The sequence below is a fragment of the Castor canadensis genome, chromosome 6 (assembly GCF_047511655.1).
Source record: "Castor canadensis chromosome 6, mCasCan1.hap1v2, whole genome shotgun sequence".
Lineage (NCBI taxonomy): Eukaryota > Metazoa > Chordata > Mammalia > Rodentia > Castoridae > Castor > Castor canadensis.
The window spans coordinates 76,109,401-76,132,124 of NC_133391.1; the positions used below are offsets into that span (position 1 = coordinate 76,109,401).

The window sequence follows — 22,724 nt, forward strand, 5'->3', positions numbered from 1 at the left end:
ATCTAACTGGCTACATTGCAAATGTTCCACTAAGTAACTTTTGTATCATTCTAAAGACTACTTTCTTCTTTTTTTATTAGTGTATATTAATTGTGCAAATGGGTTTCACTGTAATATTTCCACACATGAAATTACTTTGAGTAATTTCACCCACTCTACTACTTTCTTTCCCTATCCCCTTTTTTTAAAACTATTTTTAACTGGTTTCATTATTCTGTTTTCATACATACATATGAAATACATGCATTCACCCTCTCTACTTTCTTATATTCTTTCCTCTTTGATATAATAGGGACAAGTTTGCTGATGTTCCCACTTTTTTAACATTTAAAATTATTAATTTAAGTTGTTTCAGTAGAGATTTAGGTAACAAGGTGAAAATTAAGAGGGAAATTTATATTAAAAAAAAGTCTCATGCTAGATGGGCATGACAAGAGAAGTCAAGGAGATCTCACATTAATCTGAGAATTTAAGGATTAAAAAATTAGTTATTGGCTTTTGATTGAGGGAAAGGGAGCATGTGGCCTTAAGTCAGGCGGGGGTCTCGTTGAAATATTGTTTCCCTTCCTTAATACTGTTCTGCATTTCCCTCTGTTCTTATAAATGCCTTTGTGGGATATGGGAACTATGCTAATTTGTGCAATTCGAGATATGCAGTAATTTGTGGAATATTTGAAAACTCAGCCAGATAAAATACATTGTTACACAATTTTAAGGCAACTAACTGTTTTTACCTATTTGGTCTGCTCTGACAACTCTTATTTGAGCAAAAACAATTATGATTAGGAATAGACACAATGAATTTGTTACCTTTTGCTTTATGAGACATCAGATTTCAGTCTGCAAAGCAGAAAGCATTGTTCGTCAATTTGAAGACCTGGATAAACTTCAGCTTCTCAGTTTTGATACTTTTATCATAGCAGAAGTAGAATATTGGTTGATAATGTTGATTTTGGTGTCAGAAGGACTAACTGGTTTGTGTAGGAGGGTAAGACGACACACTGTTGAGAATAGCAGTATTAATTATGTCAATTAGCCAAGTCCTCTTCTCTTCCTGTTTCCTTATGTGTACATGTTGAAAACAGTGCCCGCTCGTAAGGCTGGAGAGGATTGCATGGGATGACGTACAGAAAGAGTGAGCTTGCATAGTAGTGCTGAGTAGTTGCAAAGAAATACTTGTGCAAGTCAGCTGCTTCAGATCCTTTTCAGATCAGGTGAAGATACAAAGTATAAATAGGCTAAATAAAATGACACAAACTAAACACTGTACAAGATGCTGGTGATAGGAAGAGGAAGCCCAAGACACGGTTACTATCCAAAAGGAATTCCTAGTGGAAACAGGGTGCATACATCCTGTGTCATAAGATCATAATATAAGATCACCTGTGTGAAGTGGCACATGGCAATGCTTAAGGGAGTGTGTGGGGAATAGGACACATTGGAGAAAGAAAGAGGGGCTATATTGTGAACTGTATCTTTCTGTATTATGCACACTGTGAATCATGACAGGAAAAAACAAGTTTTAGCAGTGTGGGGGATGGCATGGAAAGAGAAGAAAGTGGGGTTTATACTTAGTATAAATCATTGCAGTGTTTAAGGCAAGGGGTGAGGGAAGAAGGCATGGATTAGGATGGTAGCACTCAAGGAAAAAGTACATGATGTAGTTGGGCATGGTGGTGTATGCCTATAATCCCAACTACTCAGAAGGCAGAAGACAAGAGGATCGAAAGGTCAAGGCCAGCCTGGGCAAAGTTAGTAGTAAACCCCTATCTCTGAAAAAAAAAATGGCTAAGAAAAGGGTTGAAGGCATGGGTTAAGAGGTCAAGAGCTTGCCTAGCATATACAAGGCCCTGGGTTCAATACCCAGTACTGCCAAATAAATAAATAAAGACTGTCGAAGGAAGAATAAGTAGGATGTGGGAAAGGGTTGGAAACGCAAAATCTGTGCTCATAGTGAGTGGGACTCAGATCTCTACAGTGGGGAAAGTATTTGGGAATGAGCTGTATATGTGTTTCAAGTAGACATGAAGTGTCGTTTCAGAGATGAATGAGACACAGAGTTGATGGGTAATAACTGTGCTGTTGTCTCCAACATGTCTTGCCTGCTTTGAAAATACCACATTCATATACTGTATGTACCAAACTATAGATTAGCCTCTTGTGCTCAGAAAAGAGGATACATCAAATGAAAATAAAGCAAATCTTCATTCTAGAAATAACCTTGTAATGAAAAGGTTTCACTCATTGTCCTTGCACTCTTGGTCTTAATATATATTCACAATGTCATTGCTCCTTCTTAAAACTCATGTGCCTTAGTGCAGGCTTAGCAGACAGGGCTGAGAATGCATAGCCTGAGAAAGGAAGTGTTTGGGGCTTACAAAATGTTTTCCTCCATTTTGGGCACTTGAAGAATGAGGGGTAACCAAACCATTGGGAAGCAAGTTACTTAACATCATGACCAGCGTGAGGATTGATTTTTCCACTGATAAATACCTTATTTCTTCTGTGAAACAGATTAGACTTTAGATGAACATACTCTCTCATATAAATGAGAAGCCCTTTACAAATCCAAGTATATTCTTCCCCACCTTTCTGCCCCTAAATCCACTTGGAAAATATGGCCAGCTTATTTGGAATGCACAGATTCAAGTCCTTGATTTCACAGTTAAGGAACGTAAACCCATAGATGTTAAGTGGCAAGCCAGTGATTGGGAAAAAAAGTCCTCCCCAAGGGTCTAGGGGGAAAAAATCTCCTTCATTCATCCTTTACTGAAGATTCTCTTGGTCTACTACTCTATTGGTTGTATTCCTCTGACTTCCTCCCTAAGATAACTGAGTATAAATGATACATAGTTTAGAAAAACTTTTTTTTTTCATTCATATGTGCATACAAGGCTTGGGTCATTTCTCCCCCCTGCCCCCACCCCCCTCCCTTACCACCCACTCCGCCCCCTCCCTCTCCCCCCATCCCCTCAATACCCAGCAGAAACTATTTTGCCATTGTTTCTAATTTTGTTGTAGAGAGAGTATAAGCAGTAATAGGAAGGAACAAGTGTTTTTGCTGGTTGAGATAAGGATAGCTATACAGGGCATTGACTCACATTGATTTCCTGTGCGTGTGTGTTACCTTCTAGGTTAATTCTTTTTGATCTAACATTTTCTCTAGTTCCTGGTCCCCTTTTCCTATTGGCCTCAGTTGCTTTTAAGGTATCTGCTTTAGTTTCTCTGCGTTAAGGGCAACAAATGCTAGCTAGTTTTTTAGGTGTCTTACCTATCCTCACCCCTTCCTTGTGTGCTTTCGCTTTTATCATGTGCTCATAGTCCAATCCCCTTGTTGTGTTTGCCCTTGATCTAATGTCCACATATGAGGGAGAACATACGATTTTTGGTCTTTTGGGCCAGGCTAACCTCACTCAGAATGATGTTCTCCAATTCCATCCATTTACCAGCGAATGATAACATTTCGTTCTTCTTCATGGCTGCATAAAATTCCATTGTGTATAGATACCACATTTTCTTAATCCATTCGTCAGTGGTGGGGCATCTTGGCTGGAGAAACTGTCTTAATATACACCTAAAGTCGAAACCTCTCAATAAATGCAAAGCAAAAAGAATAATCAGTCTTTCTTTGGCTTGCTAAATAAGATAAAATGTGTTCTATTTAAACCATCTAACAGAAATACAGTGAAAGTCATTCTCCTAGAGTACTTTTCTATTTGATGTGAAAACTATTTCATAACTTATTATCAAACAAATCAATAATCTTTTAGCTAAAGCAAAGATAAACAGGCAGTCAGAAAATACAATCACTTGGTGTATGCAGCTGAGTATTTACATTTTTTCTAATGTACAAAGATAAGAAAAGTGCAGGTGACTTTAATGTATAAAAACCACCTTTTAGTGCTGGCCCTAGAGGGAAAAATAAGAGTAAATTACTGACTTGAGCTAATCCTATCATTGATTAGGCCTGTGTAGTCTCTGGCCTCAGCTCTGTTTTGAATCTCTTTGGACTTGTCTTGAATCAAAGATCATTTGAAACTGCCTCATTATAGCAGCTTTTCCATTTTTAAAGAGTTTAAAGGTTTGAAATTGTTTCTTGTCCTTACTGAATTTTCTTTAGTCCCCCCTACTTTAGTTGTTTAAAGGTTTATTGCAAGCCAAGCACCAGTGGCTCATGCCGGTAATCCTCACGTCTTGGAGTCAGCAATCAGGACTGAGGTTCTAGGACAGCCATGAAAATAGTTCTTGAGACCCTTTCTCAAAAATACCCAACACAAAACAGGGTTGCAGAGTGACTCAAGTGGTAGAGGGCCTGCCTAGCAAGCTGGGCCCCTGAGTTCAACCCTCAGTATAGGAAAAAAAAAAAAAAAAACCTTTATGGCAGAGGTTTCTTAGTCTCACCACAGTTGACATTTGAAGCTGGATAATTCTTTGTTGTGGGGCTGTCCTGTGCAGCATTCAGGCCTCATATCACCATACTCGCAGCATTTTCCCAATTATGACAACTAAAAATATCTCTAGGCATTGCTGACAGTCCTCAGGAGCAAAATTTTTCCCTATTGAGACCGACTGCCTTGTGGTATTTGGACAAAAACTGACAAACCAATGAGAACATACCTATCCCATTTATACTTGTTAAAAATTAATCTAGTTATAACAGCTGTATTTCCAAATGTTTTCCCATGTGAGTTAAACTTGTTTTCTGAGGCAACAATATCCTTTTTCCTTTTTCTTACAGTATATTGAAAAATTATTAAATTCACTTTAAGAGTAAGGCAACCACAACGTTTTGGTTTGTAAACGTTTAGCATTTTTGTCCTTATTGTGTGGAGAAAAACCTCAAATTTAGTAAACAATACCATATCCTTTTGGTAAGCACACCAATGTCCTCTTTAGAAATAGGACAATTAAAAATTAAGGGAGAGTAAATAGTTACCAGGCTACTACATTGCTGTTAGCTTATGAATTTTAATACATCTAATTTCAAATTTTCACTATTTTCCATAACAATTCTCACAGTGTGAACCATGGACCCATGACAGTCCCCAAGACCAGTTTAGAGCTGTTTTTGTGATAATACATACTTTATTTGCCCTTTCACTATGTTGACATTTGTACTGCTACACCAAAGCAAAGTGAGTAAAACTGCTGGCAGCTTGGTGTATAATGATCACCATACTCACTGCTGTGTGCTCACAGTTGAAAGAGAAAGTTGGTTCCACTTAATATCCTGTTAAATCTCAACCCATGTATACATCTGTCTTTTCAGTGTTAGTGTAACAAAATGGAAAGATGCATAAAACACGCTTCATATAGCATTCAATGATTATCTCAAAGAAAAGCATGTGTAGGAAAGATTTTTAAGTTGTACTTGAATAAACCTCTTCTGTAGAATACCATGAGAGATAAATTATGATTTTTCAGCCTTGGATATTTGGTAGATATTTTCTCAAAAATGACTGAAATGATCTTAGTACTTTAAAGAAAGCAACAGACAGTATTTGTTGCCAACTGATAAAGTACGGGTTTCAAACAAAAATTAGAATTTTTAAAGATTTACCTGCCAATGTGAGTTGAAAAAATGTGACTTGTATATTCACCATGAACCGTGTAGATATCTGGGAAACTGCACAATTCAGTAAACCACTGTTTTCCAAATTACTATTGTCTGATACATATTGAATCCTTGACCCCAAACACCTGAAATATGAATACTTCAAAATCCAAAGTTTTTTGAGTGCTGAGATGGCACTTAAAAGTTTCAGATTTCAAAGCACTTCTGATCTTTTGGTTAGAGATGTCCCAAAATTCCAAAACTCCATAAAGTCTGGAAGACTTCTGGTCCCAAGCATTTTGGATAAGGGATACTCAACCTGTATTGTAAAATTATTCAAAGTGCAGGATAGTCCAGTGGACTTTAATAGTTGCATTACCAAAAGTTAGATTGTTTTCAGATTCCACATTGAGACATTAACCTTTAAAACATTAAAATTGCTAATATTGGTTTAGTATCAAAAAAAAAAGCTTATTTATAATTACCTGAACTTAAGATTCTAGGTGACCATTAATCTTCCCTGGGCTCTGAAGCAAGTTGTATAGCACTTCTCTTTCCTTGGGGTCCTCCAATGGGAAGAAGAAGTTGAGGGGAATAAAAATAGATAATCCCTAGGGGCAGGAAAGAGACCTATTGTTTGACAACCACTAAGTATATACCAGGGTTTTATATAACTCTAATATTGTAAAAAAAAAAAAATACACAACCCCCTCTCCTAAAATGGTACTAATAATGGTGCAGGCTCAAAGTGGTTAACTCAGTTTGCCTCTATTACCTAGCTATCAGAGCACTGGAGCTAGTATTTGAAGCCAGGATTGTCTGTGTATAAAGCTGAATGTGCCCTCCTTGTAGGAGGGCAGCTGAAAAATAATTCTGCCACTCCTTCCCAGATAAAAATTGTAAGGTTCATTATCATTTCTGTAATGCATTTCATGCATAGTATATTGTCTGTATCCTTGTCTTGCCTGGCATTCAGGTGCCAGAAAGTGTCTGCTGAATGAGTAGGTGTAATTTACCTGCACATTTTACGGGCTTCTTAAGGTGTGTAGTTAACTTTCATAATCTATCCATGATCCTCCACTCATCGGTTACTTTTCTTGAAAGAAAATTAAATAGAAAAAAAAAAACTAGCTATTTTTCCCCTCTCTCTTAACTTTAACATAAACTCAATAACCTCATACCTGGAATAAGGAATTTTGTTTCTGTGGCTCTTTACTTAAGATGGGACCTCTCAGCATCTTCAGAATATTTGGCAGACCTGTAAACACACAATGAATAATCAATAACTATTACAGATATTGATGCCTTTAAGACCAAGATATTTCACTATTTACCATGGTGTACCTTTATTTTCTGTTACGACTTCTTATTAAAAGATGGCAGTGACCTTTTTGTTGTAAATCAACCCTTTTAGCAATATCATAGCAAATAACATTTGCAACTGAATACTATTCCATTTCTTCCAGTGGTCTTCATTATAGGCCATCATAGTCCTCATATTTGTGTGACAAAAGCTGATTTTTTTCCATTGATGTCTGGGGTACATCTGGGAGCTTTCCATGTACTCAGTTCTTATCTGATGTAGTCCAGATGACTGCCTGAAGGGATGCCAAGAGCCTGACTTAGATTCCAAATTCTTAGCTACTGTTCTTTTGATCCACTTATTCATTTCGACTTAACTTTCCGATTTGCCATCTGTAGCTCATTCTTGAGTGGCCTGAACAGGTTTTGTATATCTTCTAATTTATATGTGGTAATTTAGGAATGAACATCCTAGATTTTATACTTCATAATACTTACCTTCCACTTACATAGTGCTTGTTCATAACCCAGTAAGTTTTCTTGAAGCGAAAAGAATGAATATGTATTGAGTGCCTGCTTAGATATAAAAACCATGTACTAGAATTTTTTGGGGGCAGGGAGTGGTACTGAGGCTTGAACTCAGGGCCGTCACTTTGAGCCACTCCACCAGATCCTCCTGATCTCTGCTTCCTGAGAAGCTAGGATTACAGGTGTGAGCCACTGGCACCTGGCTTGTACTAGACTTTTTATGTTTTTTTATTTTCATAATACCCACAGGTGATGTCCTTCCCAGCTTACGGATGAGGAAACTAAGGTTCAAAGTCCTAGATACCTACCAAAGGTCATACACACTGTTAAGTGGTACGGCTAGGGTCTGAAAAATGTCACTTTAACCATAAATAGGCTTCCTGATCAACCACCTGCCACTGCCTGCCTGACCTCATCTAGGGTTGGTGATATCCTTTTAACAGTGTTCTTAAAAGGATAAATAAGATTCTATTCATGGAAGTGTTCTAAAACTATACAGTACTACAAAGTACTATTTTAAATTTAAATGTATACATATTTTCATATTAAGATATGAATATGTATATAGTACATAAAACTGGGCAAGGAAACATTGCAGGAGTAACCTTACAAATCTTTAAACAGTGTGCTCACTTTCCATAAACTAAATATACAAACAACTGGTAGGTTCCTAAAAATAGACATCAGGTGACAGAGGTTGCTGAGCAGGAATAGGAGCATCTTGAGAACAAGCTAGGGATGTTTTTTGCTCTCCCAACACATTGCTGCTCTCAGCTTGCTCCAGGACCTTTGCACTTCTCTGTAAAGCTCTGCTTCTCCAAAGGAGCTACTCTACATTAGTCATAAGTTTCCATTAATCAGGGCTGGCTTTGCCAGACTTACAGCAGAGTCATTTCAGGTTATTCTCTTATATTGTAGGTTTTCAATATGCAGTCAGTCTACTTCCAAACCTAGCAAGGAATCAATGCATCATGATATGGAAACATGCAGAAATTCTTCTTGACAGTGTGCAGAGAACAATGTGAAACCCTGAGACTTATTCCCAGAATTGGGATAGTGGAAATGTTCTATTTCTAAGCCTCCTAGATCATGAGACAGTTGGCAAGATTCAGGAAGCTGCTGCTGCTTTTTTTTTTTGAGTACTGGGGTTAGAACTCAGGGCCTCATGCCTGGTAGGCAAGTGCTCTACCACTTCCACCAGCCCAAAAGGAAGCTTCTTTTGAGGTCAGAATTTAGGGGGAGCTTTTGTGTTTACTGACTTAATTACTTCACATAACACTTATAACACAAATGATCACTCTACAGTTTTTACTTTTTAGTCATTCTTAAACAGAAAAAAAGATGTTACTATTTCTGACTTAACATAATTAAAATAATTGCTTCAGTTTCTCTATTTTAAGTATATTTACAATTGAGATTTAGTATACTGGCTGAAATATAAGCACACAATCAATAGTAAAGCATGATGAAGAGACAACTCACATCCAATATAAACTTATTCCTTGGTTCCATCTTTTAGAGAACAGACAAATTAAGAAAATTCCAGAGAGAGGTAGTGCTACATCTGTGAACTTTTTTGTATAAGTGATAACACATTTTAATATATACAGTTCAGAAATCAACAGGTTGCTACTGTCTATATTTTTAAGTCTGCTTGAGAACACATAAAGAATAGGTAGTCTCTAGTTATATCAGCAGAAGGCTAGGAATTCTCTTTTAGAGAATAATATACTACATAATAATAGTTTTGGTTCTAACTTTGGCATGTGAGATAAAAATTCTTTAGAAAGATATAATATTGGAAACCATTGTTATCATTTAATATGAAAGGCAACAATTAACTTATCCTTATTGTTTTGTAAGAATCATGTTTATAAACAAATGTGACAAAATATTAGAAGCTGGTTATTATAGTAAAACGTATGCATCCGTTGTACTTCTTTCAACTTGTTTGAGAGCTTGAAAGTTTTTTCAAGAAAAAATTTAAATGTTAGTAATTAGACCTGTACTTATTATGGTGAGAAATTTGCAGAATGAAAAATGAGACCTGGAAAGAATAGCAAATTCACATTTTTTACCATTTTCTTGGGGGTATTTTCATTGAGAGGAAGGAGCAGGATGGTCCTCAGTGTTGAAAGCATAGTGCTTTTTCTAGTATTACTGCAAACCAGACAGGAAGGTTATAAAAGTAATGTTTCTGAAATTAATCTTTTCCAAGACACGAATGAGACTGTGGTTTCAGCTAGGGTCCATTGAAGATAAGGGATGTTAAGACCAAAAAAATTTTTTTTTCTCTAGTAGAGAACATGGATAGAACTGTAATGAGACTTGTTTGACTTTAGAAAGATATGTACACAAGATCTTAAAATTAAGGAAGAAAAGATTGATAGCCTAAGTAAAAGAGTAGAATGTATCTTTTGGGAGTGATGAAAATACCCTCTCTTAATCATGGTGGTAATTACATGACTTACCCATTTAACAAGGCTTACTTAGAAGATGGTGACTGTTGTTGTGTGTAAAGGGACTGGCAGAGTGGCTCAAGCAGTAAGGGCACCTCCTTAGCAAGCATAAGGTCCCAAATTCAAACATCAGTGCCACCAAAAAGAAAATGACTATAAAAATAAATCCTAAGCAATTAAAAATTTTAATTGCTAAGTGAACCACAACCTCACCATTCTGTTTGGGGGATACTTTAAAAGAAATGACCTCATTCTAAATTTTATACAAAAAATACAACATTCCAGTTATTTAGATAGGACATTTTAGTGCTGGCTAGTACTTAAAGACAGTTAAGTGTGAACTGGTGACATGGAGTGAGAAGCTAAAAGAAATGTATGCTGACGTTTCTTTAACAGCCATGACAAATCATAACACTGTTTTTCCTCCTCCATTAGCCCTGGAATGAGACCAGATGTAAGCTCTCCTCCATCCAGCTCTTCAACAGCAACGGGACCACCTCCCAAACTCTGCCTTGTGTGCTCTGATGAAGCTTCGGGATGTCATTATGGGGTCTTGACCTGTGGAAGCTGTAAAGTATTCTTCAAAAGAGCAGTGGAAGGTAGTGTGTGTTTTGAAGAGTTTTGTTTTTCCTCTATTTTTTCCTGTTTCTCACAGTGGATTTTGGAATTTCTATTTTATGTGAAGCACACCACGGTAAACATCAATATGTGACTCTTAGGTCCTCCAATGGGTAGAAGGTTTTTTTAAAAAACAATAATAAAATAGAAAAGTGTAAAGTGATGGGAGAGAATTTGGTTAGAAAACTGAAGGTAGCTCTAAGAAAGTGCTAATTGTGTAAACTGATGGTGTTATGTTTAGGCAGTAACAATACTCACTGTATTTGAATCGTGGACTTTCAATTTTCCATATGCTAATTGGTTTCAAATCCATAAACTACACCAGTCTGGCAAACAATGACAGTGGGAACTATGAGGCAGAAAGGGCATTTCTTTCATCCATGTCTCTCCTATTAAGTCAGCGCATCATGCCAAGTGAAGTCCTAATCCCTGCCCTCTTGGGAGGTCACGGTCTACTAAAATACAGAGATTAGAATATAGATAAGGGAACTATAAACACTGTCTGAGGTCAGGAAAGAAGGTCTTTTAAAGAAAGTGATTTCATCATTTAATGTGGGATTAATACAAACCTTACTTTTCTTACAGATTTAGATTTCTGACAGTGGCAATAGCATCTCTCTAAAGAAGGAGAAAATCATTCCATAGCACGTTATTATTAGAAGAGACTCTTAACATTTTACCAGAAGATGCTCTTGGAAAAAATAGTCACATATTTATTTACAAAGCAGTTTGTAAGCAATGTGGCCTGAATGGATTATCTAAAGTTCTGATTACATTAAGTTTTAAAGAAATATATTCATTTACTGTATGAAGATTATTATTATTTGGCTAGACTTGTATTTGCATATACTTGAAAGTTAGTCATTTTATTTGTATTACTTCTTAACGCATTAGCAAACTATAAAATTACTTATGTTACCTCTACCTAAACCACAAAGGTGCAAGCTCTGGCCAGTGTAGTAGCTCCTACCTGCCATAAGTAATGCCCACCCCTGCTTAGTACACTGCCCCTGACGGTGTGAATGTTACTTAGCAAATCATCAAAAGCCTCTTCTTACCCTCACTTTATTTTATTCAGCACTTTCTTAATTGCTTGAGTATTTCTAAGATATAAAGTCAATGATACTAGTAATACAGTACTGCTGCATATAATAAAATTGACAAATTGATTTTTCAAAGTGAAACTCAGAATGAGACAATAGAGCCTTAAAATTAATGAGATTAAACAAATTTTTTACTTATTCTTTAAAACAGGATTATACAGCAAACATGTCTTATCTCACAGTTTCTGTATAGGGAGCAGCTCACCTTGGTAGTGCTAACTTGGGCATTCCCATGAGGGTACAGGCAGGCCATGAGGAGCACTTGATGCTAAGCTCCCACACATTGCTACTGACTGAGGTTTATTCCCTCCCTACTCTGGTCTTCTCATAGAGCTGCTCACAATCCGGTAGCCAACTTCCTCCAGAGAAACTGATTCAGAGAAATGGACCCCAGGCAGAAGGCACAGTCTTATACAGCCTAATCTCAGAATTGCCTGTTCTCCTGGTACCACATGAGAGGGGACTATATTCAGTGTGTACTGGACCACTGGAAACCATTCTGGAGACTGGCTACGATGCAGGATGTGCTAATGCTGTGGATAATCTGTTGTGGTACTGGGCACTTGCAAACAGAAAAGCCTTCTAGGCTGTCTTGCTGTGATACTAATATACCCTTAGTCTTCATTCCAACATAGCTCCTAAAACCCTTGGAATGCCCAGAGTGAGGGGTGACTTTTGTATGCTAATGAGATGACTGCTGGCTTGGGGTCCCTAGATATAGTCAGGTCAGAAGCTGGCAGCCAAGTCTACCAAACACATGACTGGGGTTGGAACTTTCAGTCCTATTCTGAACTCTAAGGAGGGGAGAGAAGCGCAAGCTGAGAGTTGATAAACAATGACTGCTGGTTTAATTAGCCATGCCTACATAAGGCAGCTTCCAAAAAACCCCAAAGGATAGTATTTTTGGAGTTCAGCTGAACTCATGGAAGTTCCTAGAGGGTAGCATGCCTGGAAAGAGCAGGGGAGCTCTATGCCTCCTTCTCCCATACCTCACCCTATTCATGGCTTCCATCTGGCTGTGCATGCAGAACCTGTGTCATGTCCTTCATAATAAATGGGCAAACAAATGAAAAAAAAACACAGTTACAAATTCAAATGCCTATAAGGACCAACTGTGACACTGTACACACTTAAAAGGAGGAGGGCAGGATTGACATTAGTGAGTACACGCATGCCCTACCTAAAAGCATCCAACTCCAATCAAACCAGAAAACAAAGCTAAACTTAACCTCTGAAAATAACATCATGCCTTCTGAGCTTAATCCCTGCTTGTTTTATATTTGTTCTTAGATAAAATTTAAATGAATGTTAGCTGTACTGTTTTCATTTGAGTATTTCAGTAAAGTAATTCAGTGATTAAAAAGAAAAGTTTAAATGTAGAATATGTTAAGTAAATCAGTTTTCTCTTGTTTCCTCCTTAACTTAGATTTTAATGCTCTCAGGGCCTTTTCCAGGTCTAAAAACTGATAATTCTATACTCTAACTTATAGCAGTTATTCCATTTTTCCTATATGCTTTTGAAGCCCAGGTACATATTTTGCAGCACTTAAAGCTTGCGTGATTTGCATACACTTTGCACTCCATTTTTAATACCTGTTAGAAAATGTACTTCATCCCTCCTAATTGGTATAGCTTAATAAGAAATACCAAATATTTAACTATTCTTTGGAAATCTGTGTAAGTTTTACTTGCTTATTGTCCATGCAGCCCAGATGAAGGACAGCTATTTTTTTTTCACTCAATATTCTGGGAGTTGCTTTTCTGCAAGTGTGAATAGCTCCATTTCTTTCTGTGGTCTTTTTTTTTTTTTCCCCTGTCTTAAGTCCCTTTTTCTTATATTCCCTTTGCCCAGGAAGTGTGGGTAATCTTTATTGGTAGGCAAAAAAAAAAAATAGGAAGCAACTGCCCTTAATTTACCATGTGCCAAATACTATATATATTATATTTTTTAATTAATAGCTCTGTAAGCTCTTGTTATGATCTCAATTTGATAGGCTAGGAAACAGGCTCAGAGAGTTTAAGAACAGAGCCAGGATTGAAACAGAGCTGTCTCCATGTTATACTGACCCCAGAGGAAATATATAACAAATTCATCATCCATCAGTTTATAATCTAGTTAGATGCTGAGATAAAAGTAATCACAAGAGAATTAACTAATAGCTAATATGTACTGAGTGTTCACAGTGTGTTAGGCACATTGAATAATTATCTCCAACCCTTATAGAAGCCTAGCAAGGTGGATGCTAATTTTCTAACTTTACATATGGGGAATAGAGACACCGACAAGTTAATAACTGTTACTGTGGTCACTCAGCTAGGCAGTAGAACTAGGATTGGGATCAATGATTTCTTGGCACCCCACTTCCTACTATATCACACTGCTACTGAGAACATACATAGAAACCTAAAACTGGTAGTCATAGTTTATAATTAATCCTGAGATACTTCAAATACTGTATACAACTTGCATGTTTTGTGTGCCCTTTGCTGTGTTGCTTATTTCCTATATCACTTTGATGATCTTGTTTATATCCATGTATCATTCTTCACCACTTAACATTTTTCTTGGGGTACCTATTTTTAAAAGTTAAATTCATTAAAACAACAAACTTTACTATCTCTTTTGTATTAGTAATCTGTTGCTCATAAAAATTACTCCTAAAATTAGTAGCTTAAAAAACATTTATTATGGCATATAGTTTCTGAGAGTCAGGATTTTGGAAGCATATAGCTGGGTGGTCTACAGCTAGCTCTTGGGAGGTTAGATTCAGGCCAGGCCATCGGTGGGGCTGCATCTCAAGGTTTATCTAGGACTTGATTCACTTCCAAGGTCACTGTCATAGCTTTTGGCTGGAAGCTTCAGCTCCTCACTGTGTTGGCCTCTTCTAGGGTTACTCTCAATGTATCAGGTGGCTTCCCTAATAATATATATTCCAAGAGAGTATAACCAATGGAGAACCAAGTCTTTTATAACCCAGTTTCAAATCTTCTGCCTTATTTTACTGGTCACAGAGGCCATGGTATGGTTTGAAAAGGGACTACACAAGAGTATAAATAACAAAAGACAGAGATCACTGGGGCCATCTTAAAGGCTGGCTACCACACTGACCATAAATGGATAACCAGAATCACTTGCCAAAAGCAGATTTTAACCATGCATTAATATCATATAAACATTGTTAAAAAGTTTAAGCTGATTTGAAAGCTCTACATTTGACATCTGTTTAAAAAAGAGTATTTACCAAGTAGTAGAATCTATAGAAACTCCAAAATAAGATGTCTCATTGTCTTAAAAGGATGTACACAAAATGACTAGTAGTGATGCATAACCATGCCTTGTGAAATAGTGAACACTAGCTGAAGTTCCTTGTTTTGTAGATGAGTGAAAGATAGACTTGCCCAACTTTATACTAATAACCAGATAGGAAATTCTAACTTAGGAAGGTACAATGCCTCTGAGCCTGTAGCTATGATTCTTGAGTGTGCTCAAGGCATAAGCTAGAAGAAAGAAATCAATATTGGAATACTATTGATTCTGAACTTTTAGTGGAACATAAATAAAACATTGGACTTTCTTCTGTTTTTAGCAGTGAGTAGTTTTTTTTTTCTATTAGTAACTGTAGGACACTGATTTAAGGATATTCTTACGGGATAAAATGTCTTTATAAATGTTTCAACTATGGATACATCTGTTGTTACTACTTTTCTGTATTGAGGATAGAATTTTATTAGGTTTGTACTTCTGTTTTGTGTCCAAGAAGCTAGGAAGTTTGCAGAATACAGAAGGGAACTGAAACAACTAGCACAGACATTTGGCATGGGAGAATAGGTCTGGAATAGTCTGGAATAAGGTCAAATAGTCAACTTTGTGGCCTGTTCTTCACAAAGCATTAAACCTCTTATAGTAACCATCTACCCAAAACTAGTATTTAAATAAAAGTACGATTTTTCACACGAGGAAGAAACAATTTTTTATTCAGGTCTTAGGTTGCCCTAAAGAATCTTTTCTTAGAAGCCAGGACTGGTGAATTGATCATTATGATTTTTTTTATTTTATTTTTAATATTCTTTTTGTCTTTTTCTTTTTCTTTTTTTTTCTTTTTTTTTTTTTTTGGTGCTGGAATCGAACCCAGGGCCTCACACATGCTAGGCAAGCACTGTACCACCCAGCTATATCCCAGCCCTTACTTTTAATAGTCTTGAAAAATGTTGTGTAAAGTCTTGTGAAGACCATTCCTTCTAGCATAAGTTACATGTATGTATGTAGACAGGCTGGACTTTTGTAGGAAACTTCTTCTATTTTTGTGAGGCCAGCATATTCTTTGAGAGTTTTCTTTAACATTAAATATAACCAGATTTTTTAAAAGACTATAAGAATGTGCATGTGAAGGGCTGGGGAAACTTTTAGTCCTTTCCTTTTAAATTTTCCTTGAAAATTTTTGCAAAGAGTGAACTGTAGTTCTTCTTAACACATCAGGCTACCAGAAGATTTAGACAGTAATAGTCTTAAATTAATATATGAAGCCAAAGGTGCATTCAAACTTCACTGTGAAAACATTTCCTTAAGATCTAAGGTGATTTAGTTTATCAAGTCTGTGTTTCACCTAATAGCTATTGGAAACTTTAACATTCAAGATTAAATTCACCTGTCTCTTAAAATTGGAGAGAAGTGTATATGTTATTTGCACATTATGCGATAATGTTGACTTAAAGTAATTTTCCCTTTGGGACTCTCACAGTATTTTGAAACCAGTTCCCTCTTTCATTAGTCTCTTTAGCATTAGGTCAGAGGTCATAATAATACAGTGATCATGGACATCTTCTGTAACTGTTTATATAAAGCACAATTTATCCAAAAAGTGCTTTGCTTTGAGGAATAGTGGTTAGACTCAGACACAATGGGGATTTGTAGGGTACAGTTCTATTTCTTGATCTGAGATCTAATCACATGGAGGTGGGTGCTCAGTTAATGAAAATGTAAATAATTTGTGTACTTATATATATGTATACTGTAGTAAAGTTTTAATAAACTTTTCAATTTGTTGAGCAGAATGAGACCTTTTAATTGACCTTTCAATCCTGTAATTAACATCAGTGTAGGCAAGCACACTGTTACCTTCCTTAATTCACGCCTTTGGGTCTTATCCATATTCTACCCACAACAGAAACAGAAAGAGGCTCACCACAAAAAGACATCCCTGAAGACCCATGGAATGTTAACAGTGCCTTTTGTTCCATATAGGGCAGCACAATTACCTTTGTGCTGGAAGAAATGATTGTATCATTGATAAAATCCGAAGAAAGAACTGCCCAGCATGTCGCTACCGGAAATGCCTTCAAGCTGGAATGAACCTAGAAGGTAAAGTAGTACCTAAAAGGAAACACCTCTGCATCATATGAAAATGGATCATTTTACTTCTTTACAATCTAAGTATGCAGATACAATAATTTAGTCAATTCAGTATATGTGCTTAACAAGCATAATTTTATATTACTGCCCAATAAAATAGTTTTCCCATGAATATATATGTTTGTTTGCTCACCATCTCTTGTTATATACACTGATTTCAACATAGCCAGAGTATTCACTAAGAAATCATGCAGTTACAAAACTTTACATAACTTGAAATAACTTCACATTTATCTTTTTTAAACCTCAAAACTGTTCTCTAAGGTTGGAAATGTTTCTTATGTTGATTTTTCTTTTACCTTTTACTTTGAAATAGTTATGTCATACAGTCTTTTTATAGCTCTATAAGAAAAAATACCTTAAGGAGGCATTTTATGGGTTTTGTTTTAGTTTTCAAGTAAAGAAAAACCTAAAACTAGTCATAAGCTAGAGGTTCATACCCTTGTTTATATAACAAGTTCTATAATTAAAATTTTAAAACTTTTCTCTAAAACTTTAGAATTTTACTTTAAAATGGCAAGTTCTATGTTGCTTACTATTTGTCATGATTGTAGCACTTTCATTCAGCAAATATTTACCAAAAATGCATAAAGTGAATGTAAAGTTGAATGCCTGTATTCAAGGAGTTACTGTGTATTTATGTTGCAAGATCAATCATAAAATAGCATGGCACCCACAAAAGGAATAATGATACAGGAGCAAGAGAGTAGGTTGACTAATTCTGCCCAGAATGTCATGGGAAGGTATCCTGGAAAAAGTAACATTGCATTTTAAATATAGAAGTTGAATAGGAATTAGATGAAAAATAAGGGCAGAGAAATGATCAGACTAATCTTGAGGCCAGGCACCAGTGGCTTATGGCTATAATCCCAACTACTCAAGAGAAAAAGATGGGGAGGATCCCCATTCCAAAAAGGGCAAAAAGTTGGTGAGACCTCTCCCATCTCAACAGAAAAACATGGGCATGGTGCATGTGCCTGTCACTTCAGCTGCAGCAGGAAGCATAAAATAGAGAATTGCAATCCAGACCAGCCTGGATAAAAATAACCAATGCAAAAAGAGCTGGAGCCATGGCTTAAGCAGCATAGTGCCTGCCTCACAATTGTGAAGCATTGAATTCAGACCCTAGTACCCCCCACCACACACACACACAAAAAGACTAATCTTGTATTGACAGTAAATAATGATAGCAGTAATCTAGATGAAAGATGGTGATATTGAGAAAAGTGGAATCCATGCAGTTCTGTTGATAGGAAAGACTGGTGCTGCTTAGCACAGACTGTATATGTCATTAAATATAAGGAGTCTAATTTCTCAGACCACACACACAGAATGACCAGGTTGCTTAAACTAGATTGCAGAGTTGCTAAATGTTTATTTTTGTGGGTTTTGTTGTTGTTGTTTGGGGTTTTTTATTGTTTTTGGTTTGTTTTTTAGTTTTTCTCCACCAGGGTTTCACTATAGGGCCCAAACCTGCATCAAACTCGTTCTGTAACCTGGGCTGGCCCTAAACTCAGCCTCCTAAATTCTAGGATTACAGGCATGTACCACCTTCCCGGCTTAACATATTAAACATGGCTTAAAAAATATGATGGCTACTCACTTTCTTGCAGGTGTGTTACAAAAGCAACAGAGATTAATTATACCTAACAGGCGATTGGCTTTCAGTACCTCAAGGGTAGTTTCTTTTTGTTATAAAAATATCACATTTATTCCTTACTTTCTTATACACCAGATCTCTGGCCAGATTTTACCTAGTTTCATTTTGTTGCTCTCTAATCTCCTAAGTATGTAATACTCTTTGACCATTTAGATATATCTATTTTTTTTTAACACATCAGTTTCTAGTGATTGGTATGTTTAACCCAGCCTCAGTTTTACTATTTTTCTCTAACCTTCAGTGTTTTCATTTAAGCTATTTTATATTTCGAAATAAAATTTGGATAAAGATCAAAGATAAACCCAATAATATTCTTTAGGTAGTTTCCTGAACATATGGTAAGTTTAAGGTCTCTGGAGTTTAATTTCCCTGGATAAATTCCTCCCTATTCAAACCATAAGGGAGTTCTTTGTTCAAAATAAATACAGTATAGCAACTCTAAAGTAATGACCTTGACGCAGTAGTTACTACATTTGCCCTTACCTCACTGGAAGACAACCATGGCAGTGACTGTCACCTAAATACCATCACTGCCATTTCCAATCTGGTGTTTTGATGAAAGTCTGTCAAAATGTTTTTCTGAAATGAATAAAATTTAGACATATAAATTTAATATGAGGTATAATTTCTCAGAATACTGTATTAACAACAACCAGTGTATGCAAATCATCAGTGTAATATATCAAAATGGGAAGAAATAGCATTATCAAGAATTACTATGTGCTAGTCTTTCAAGTATATTCTACTCAATGAAGTTATTTTGAACCTTCAGAGCAGGTCTAAGATTAACCTTATGTATACTTTTACCATACATGGTAGACAAAGTTCTACTTTGTCATTTTATACTATACTGACATGAGGCAATATACATGATGTTGTTGGTAATCTATTTGTAGACAAACTGAAAGAAAAGCTTAAAAATGTAAGTTTATAGGGTTTGTGTATGTGTGATTTTAGTGTGAAGGCCTCATTTTGTTTTTAATTAGTCCTAATATATATAAAACTTTTATTTGACATAGCTATGTATGTATGCCACAAATAATTTGGCAAACCGTAATACTTCAGAACAAAATAGAAAAGCCATGGATCTCACACTATTTTTTAAGTCTTTAGAAATAATCTTACTCGGAGTGCTTCCTTCAGCCAAGCAGTTTTGATGATAGCCTCAGAGTAACATTGCAGAGGCAGTTAGCTCTGAGCCCAATTCTCTCCATATGTTAACTTAATATTGCTGCAAGTCGTGGATTCTGATACTGTTTTGGAGTAAATCTCAAGATTTATTTTAAGGCAACCTCTTCACTGCTTAAAGTTCCTGGCATTTAAAAACAGATACGTTTTTTTAATGGTGATCCTAAATGGTTTATGTACATTTTATTTTAGTGTGTACAGTAATCATTCATAGGTATAGTTTTGTTTATTGCATAAATAGTAATGAAATTTACATTTATGGATTTATTTAAATTCTCTAGCTTGTCATTATCCTTTCCTCTTTGTTTTGACGAACAGTGTAGAAACATGCATCTGAAACCACTTGAAGTTGTGGTTGAGTTTCGCAGCATGGAGACTTGGGGCATGCATGTTCTGTCTTTTACATCACCAATAAATTACATTCCATGAGTTTGGATCTGGGTTTCTGTGGGACACCTTTGGTTGTTTAAAGGGTTTCCTTATGTATAGGAGCTCTGAGTTTTATTGTTATCCTATAGAGTTGTACTGCCTGAGTTAAAGTATTCTAAAAACATTCTACAAGTTGAGGTAATGATTGGTCTTATATGGTACTGATTGTGTGGTAGGATTTGTTTATTTTAAACATTTTACATATTTTGATTTAATTCTCACAACAACTTTATGAAGTAGGGACTGATATTATCCTCATTTTATGGAATAAGAAAGTAAGGCACAGGGAGTAGCTTGTACAGAATACTCAGCTACAAAAGGTAAAACCAAGATTTCAATCCAACATACTGGTTTCGGATTTATGCTCTCTACTACTAACCTATCCAGTGCCTCTAAGAGAACATGGCAAACAAAATTAGAACAGTTCCATCATATGATGCTGTTTCTCTGTTTTGAAACATTAACTAAAAATTTTTAAATTTCTTAGTGCCCACAAAATCTTCGTTGTAAATGACTGGGGTTTTTTTCCCAACACTGGGCATTGAGATACAGTTCTTTCCATTGTATCTGTCTTCTACAAATTATATATTTTGTCATTTTATGAACAAAAGATCTAATAATTATTTTAATTTGTGCTTATTTTTTCCTTTTCAAAATAGTTTGCACCCCTGATCATTTAAATTACATTTCTTAAAACTTCCTTAGAGCTCTTAGTACTATCTCTTTAAGAGAATATTATCTCTTTAAGAGATTATTGGTGGCTCAAGGCTGTAGTCTCAGATATCCAGAAGAATCATGGTTCAAGTACTATCTCTTTAAGAGAATATTATCTCTTTAAGAGAATAATGGTGGCTCAAGGCTGTAGTCTCAGATATCCAGAAGAATCATGGTTCAAGTCCAATCTCTTTAAGAGAATATTATCTCTTTAAGAGAATAATGGTAGCTCAAGGCTGTAGTCTCAGATATCCAGAAGAATCATGGTTCAAGTCCAGCCTGAGCAAAAAGTGAGACTCCATTCAAAACAATAAGCAAGTATGGTGGAACATGCCTGTAATTCCAGCCATACAGGAGACATAAGTAGGAGGATCATAGGCCGAGGCTGGCCCTGATTAAAAATGAGAGACCCTCTCCAAAAAATAACTAAAGCAAAAAATAGCACCTGCCTAGCAAGCATGAGCCCATGAGTTCCAGCCCCAGTACCGCCAAATAATAATAATAATAATAATAATTTTAGGCAAAAAATTAACTTCAGGAGCATGAATAAAATTACTTTAAAAATCTACAGAATCCATGCTATAATTTGATTGGCTTGTTTTATACAAAATCATAGATAACAAGATAATTTTAGTACAATAATGGCTGTTTTAAGGTTTATGCCATCATCAGTATAAATATTATTTATAAAAGGGAAATTTCCCACTGATAACTTATGCAAAGAAATGTAAAGCTTTTCTTTTCAGCTCCCTAAGTGTTTTATTCCTAAGTGGTATCTATCACGTAAAGGTAAAAAGAAGATTGATAGAACTGTTTTTAATATGTAACCTACTATGTCATCTTGATAAGGATGGTTTTTGTAGAAGTATAAAAGTAATGTAGATAATGTAGCACTCTTTTTATATGTGTGTGTATAAAACAATAATTTAGGTTAATCCTAAACTACAGTTTCTAATATGCTGTTACAGATTTAGAGAGAGTCTTTCAATTGATTGTAAAAGTAATTTATCCCAAATAACTTCATGAAATTTTCACATTTAGAGTGAAAATTAGACCAATTAATTTATAGAAGAATCTACAGAAGTGAATCTACTGGTTGTTTTAACAGTGTTACAAGACTTAGGTAAAGTAATGAGTTACTAGCTTACTCATAGGGAAAATGAATTACAGGAGTTGGGTTCCTATGAAACTTTTGTTTTCAGAAAAAAACAATTTCCGATTCCATGTCACTTTATCACAAGTGCTGAATAAAATATTTCCCCTCTTTTGATATCTGCTTAGAAATTAAAAATACAACTTTGTTGCCCATACCTTCCAGTTCATTTCCATTTATTTTTTTTCAATATTCACAGCTCGAAAAACAAAGAAAAAAATAAAAGGAATTCAGCAAGCCGCTACAGGAGTCTCACAAGACACTTCTGAAAATCCTGCTAACAAAACAGTAGTTCCTGCCACATTACCACAACTCACCCCTACCTTGGTGTCACTGTTAGAGGTCATTGAACCTGAGGTGTTGTATGCAGGATATGACAGCTCTGTTCCAGATTCTACTTGGAGGATCATGACCACACTCAACATGTTAGGTGGGCGCCAAGTGATTGCAGCAGTGAAATGGGCAAAGGCAATACCAGGTACAATACAGAGGCTGACAGAGCCACAGTATAAGCCTTTCTCTTTCTTGACTGGACACACTCTGGGCTCTTTATCCCCTGGATCTCCTAGCATCTGTTATTTTTCATACTCATGCCTACAGCTTGAG

General features: G+C 36.0%; 1 protein-coding gene and 1 long non-coding RNA gene across 8 annotated transcripts in view; one reads left to right on the forward strand and one right to left on the reverse strand.

The window, feature by feature from the left end:
* Nr3c1 (nuclear receptor subfamily 3 group C member 1) overlaps positions 1-22,724 on the forward strand; it is a 99,843-nt gene that overhangs the window by 63,748 nt on the left and 13,371 nt on the right. For 6 of the 7 annotated variants that reach the window (XM_020166022.2, XM_020166037.2, XM_020166030.2 and 3 more), the window contains exons 3-5: positions 10,279-10,445; positions 16,807-16,923; positions 22,318-22,596. In XM_020166022.2, the coding sequence (XP_020021611.1) occupies positions 10,279-10,445; positions 16,807-16,923; positions 22,318-22,596 (563 nt within the window). The remainder of the gene's footprint in view (positions 1-10,278; positions 10,446-16,806; positions 16,924-22,317; positions 22,597-22,724) is intronic. The other variant, XM_020166057.2, reaches the window with a different exon arrangement.
* On the reverse strand, positions 3,282-7,824 carry LOC141424134 (uncharacterized). The gene is made up of 3 exons (XR_012449020.1): positions 6,736-7,824; positions 6,040-6,165; positions 3,282-3,587 (listed from the first exon to the last, which is right to left on the reverse strand). It is a non-coding gene; the product is annotated as an uncharacterized lncRNA (long non-coding RNA).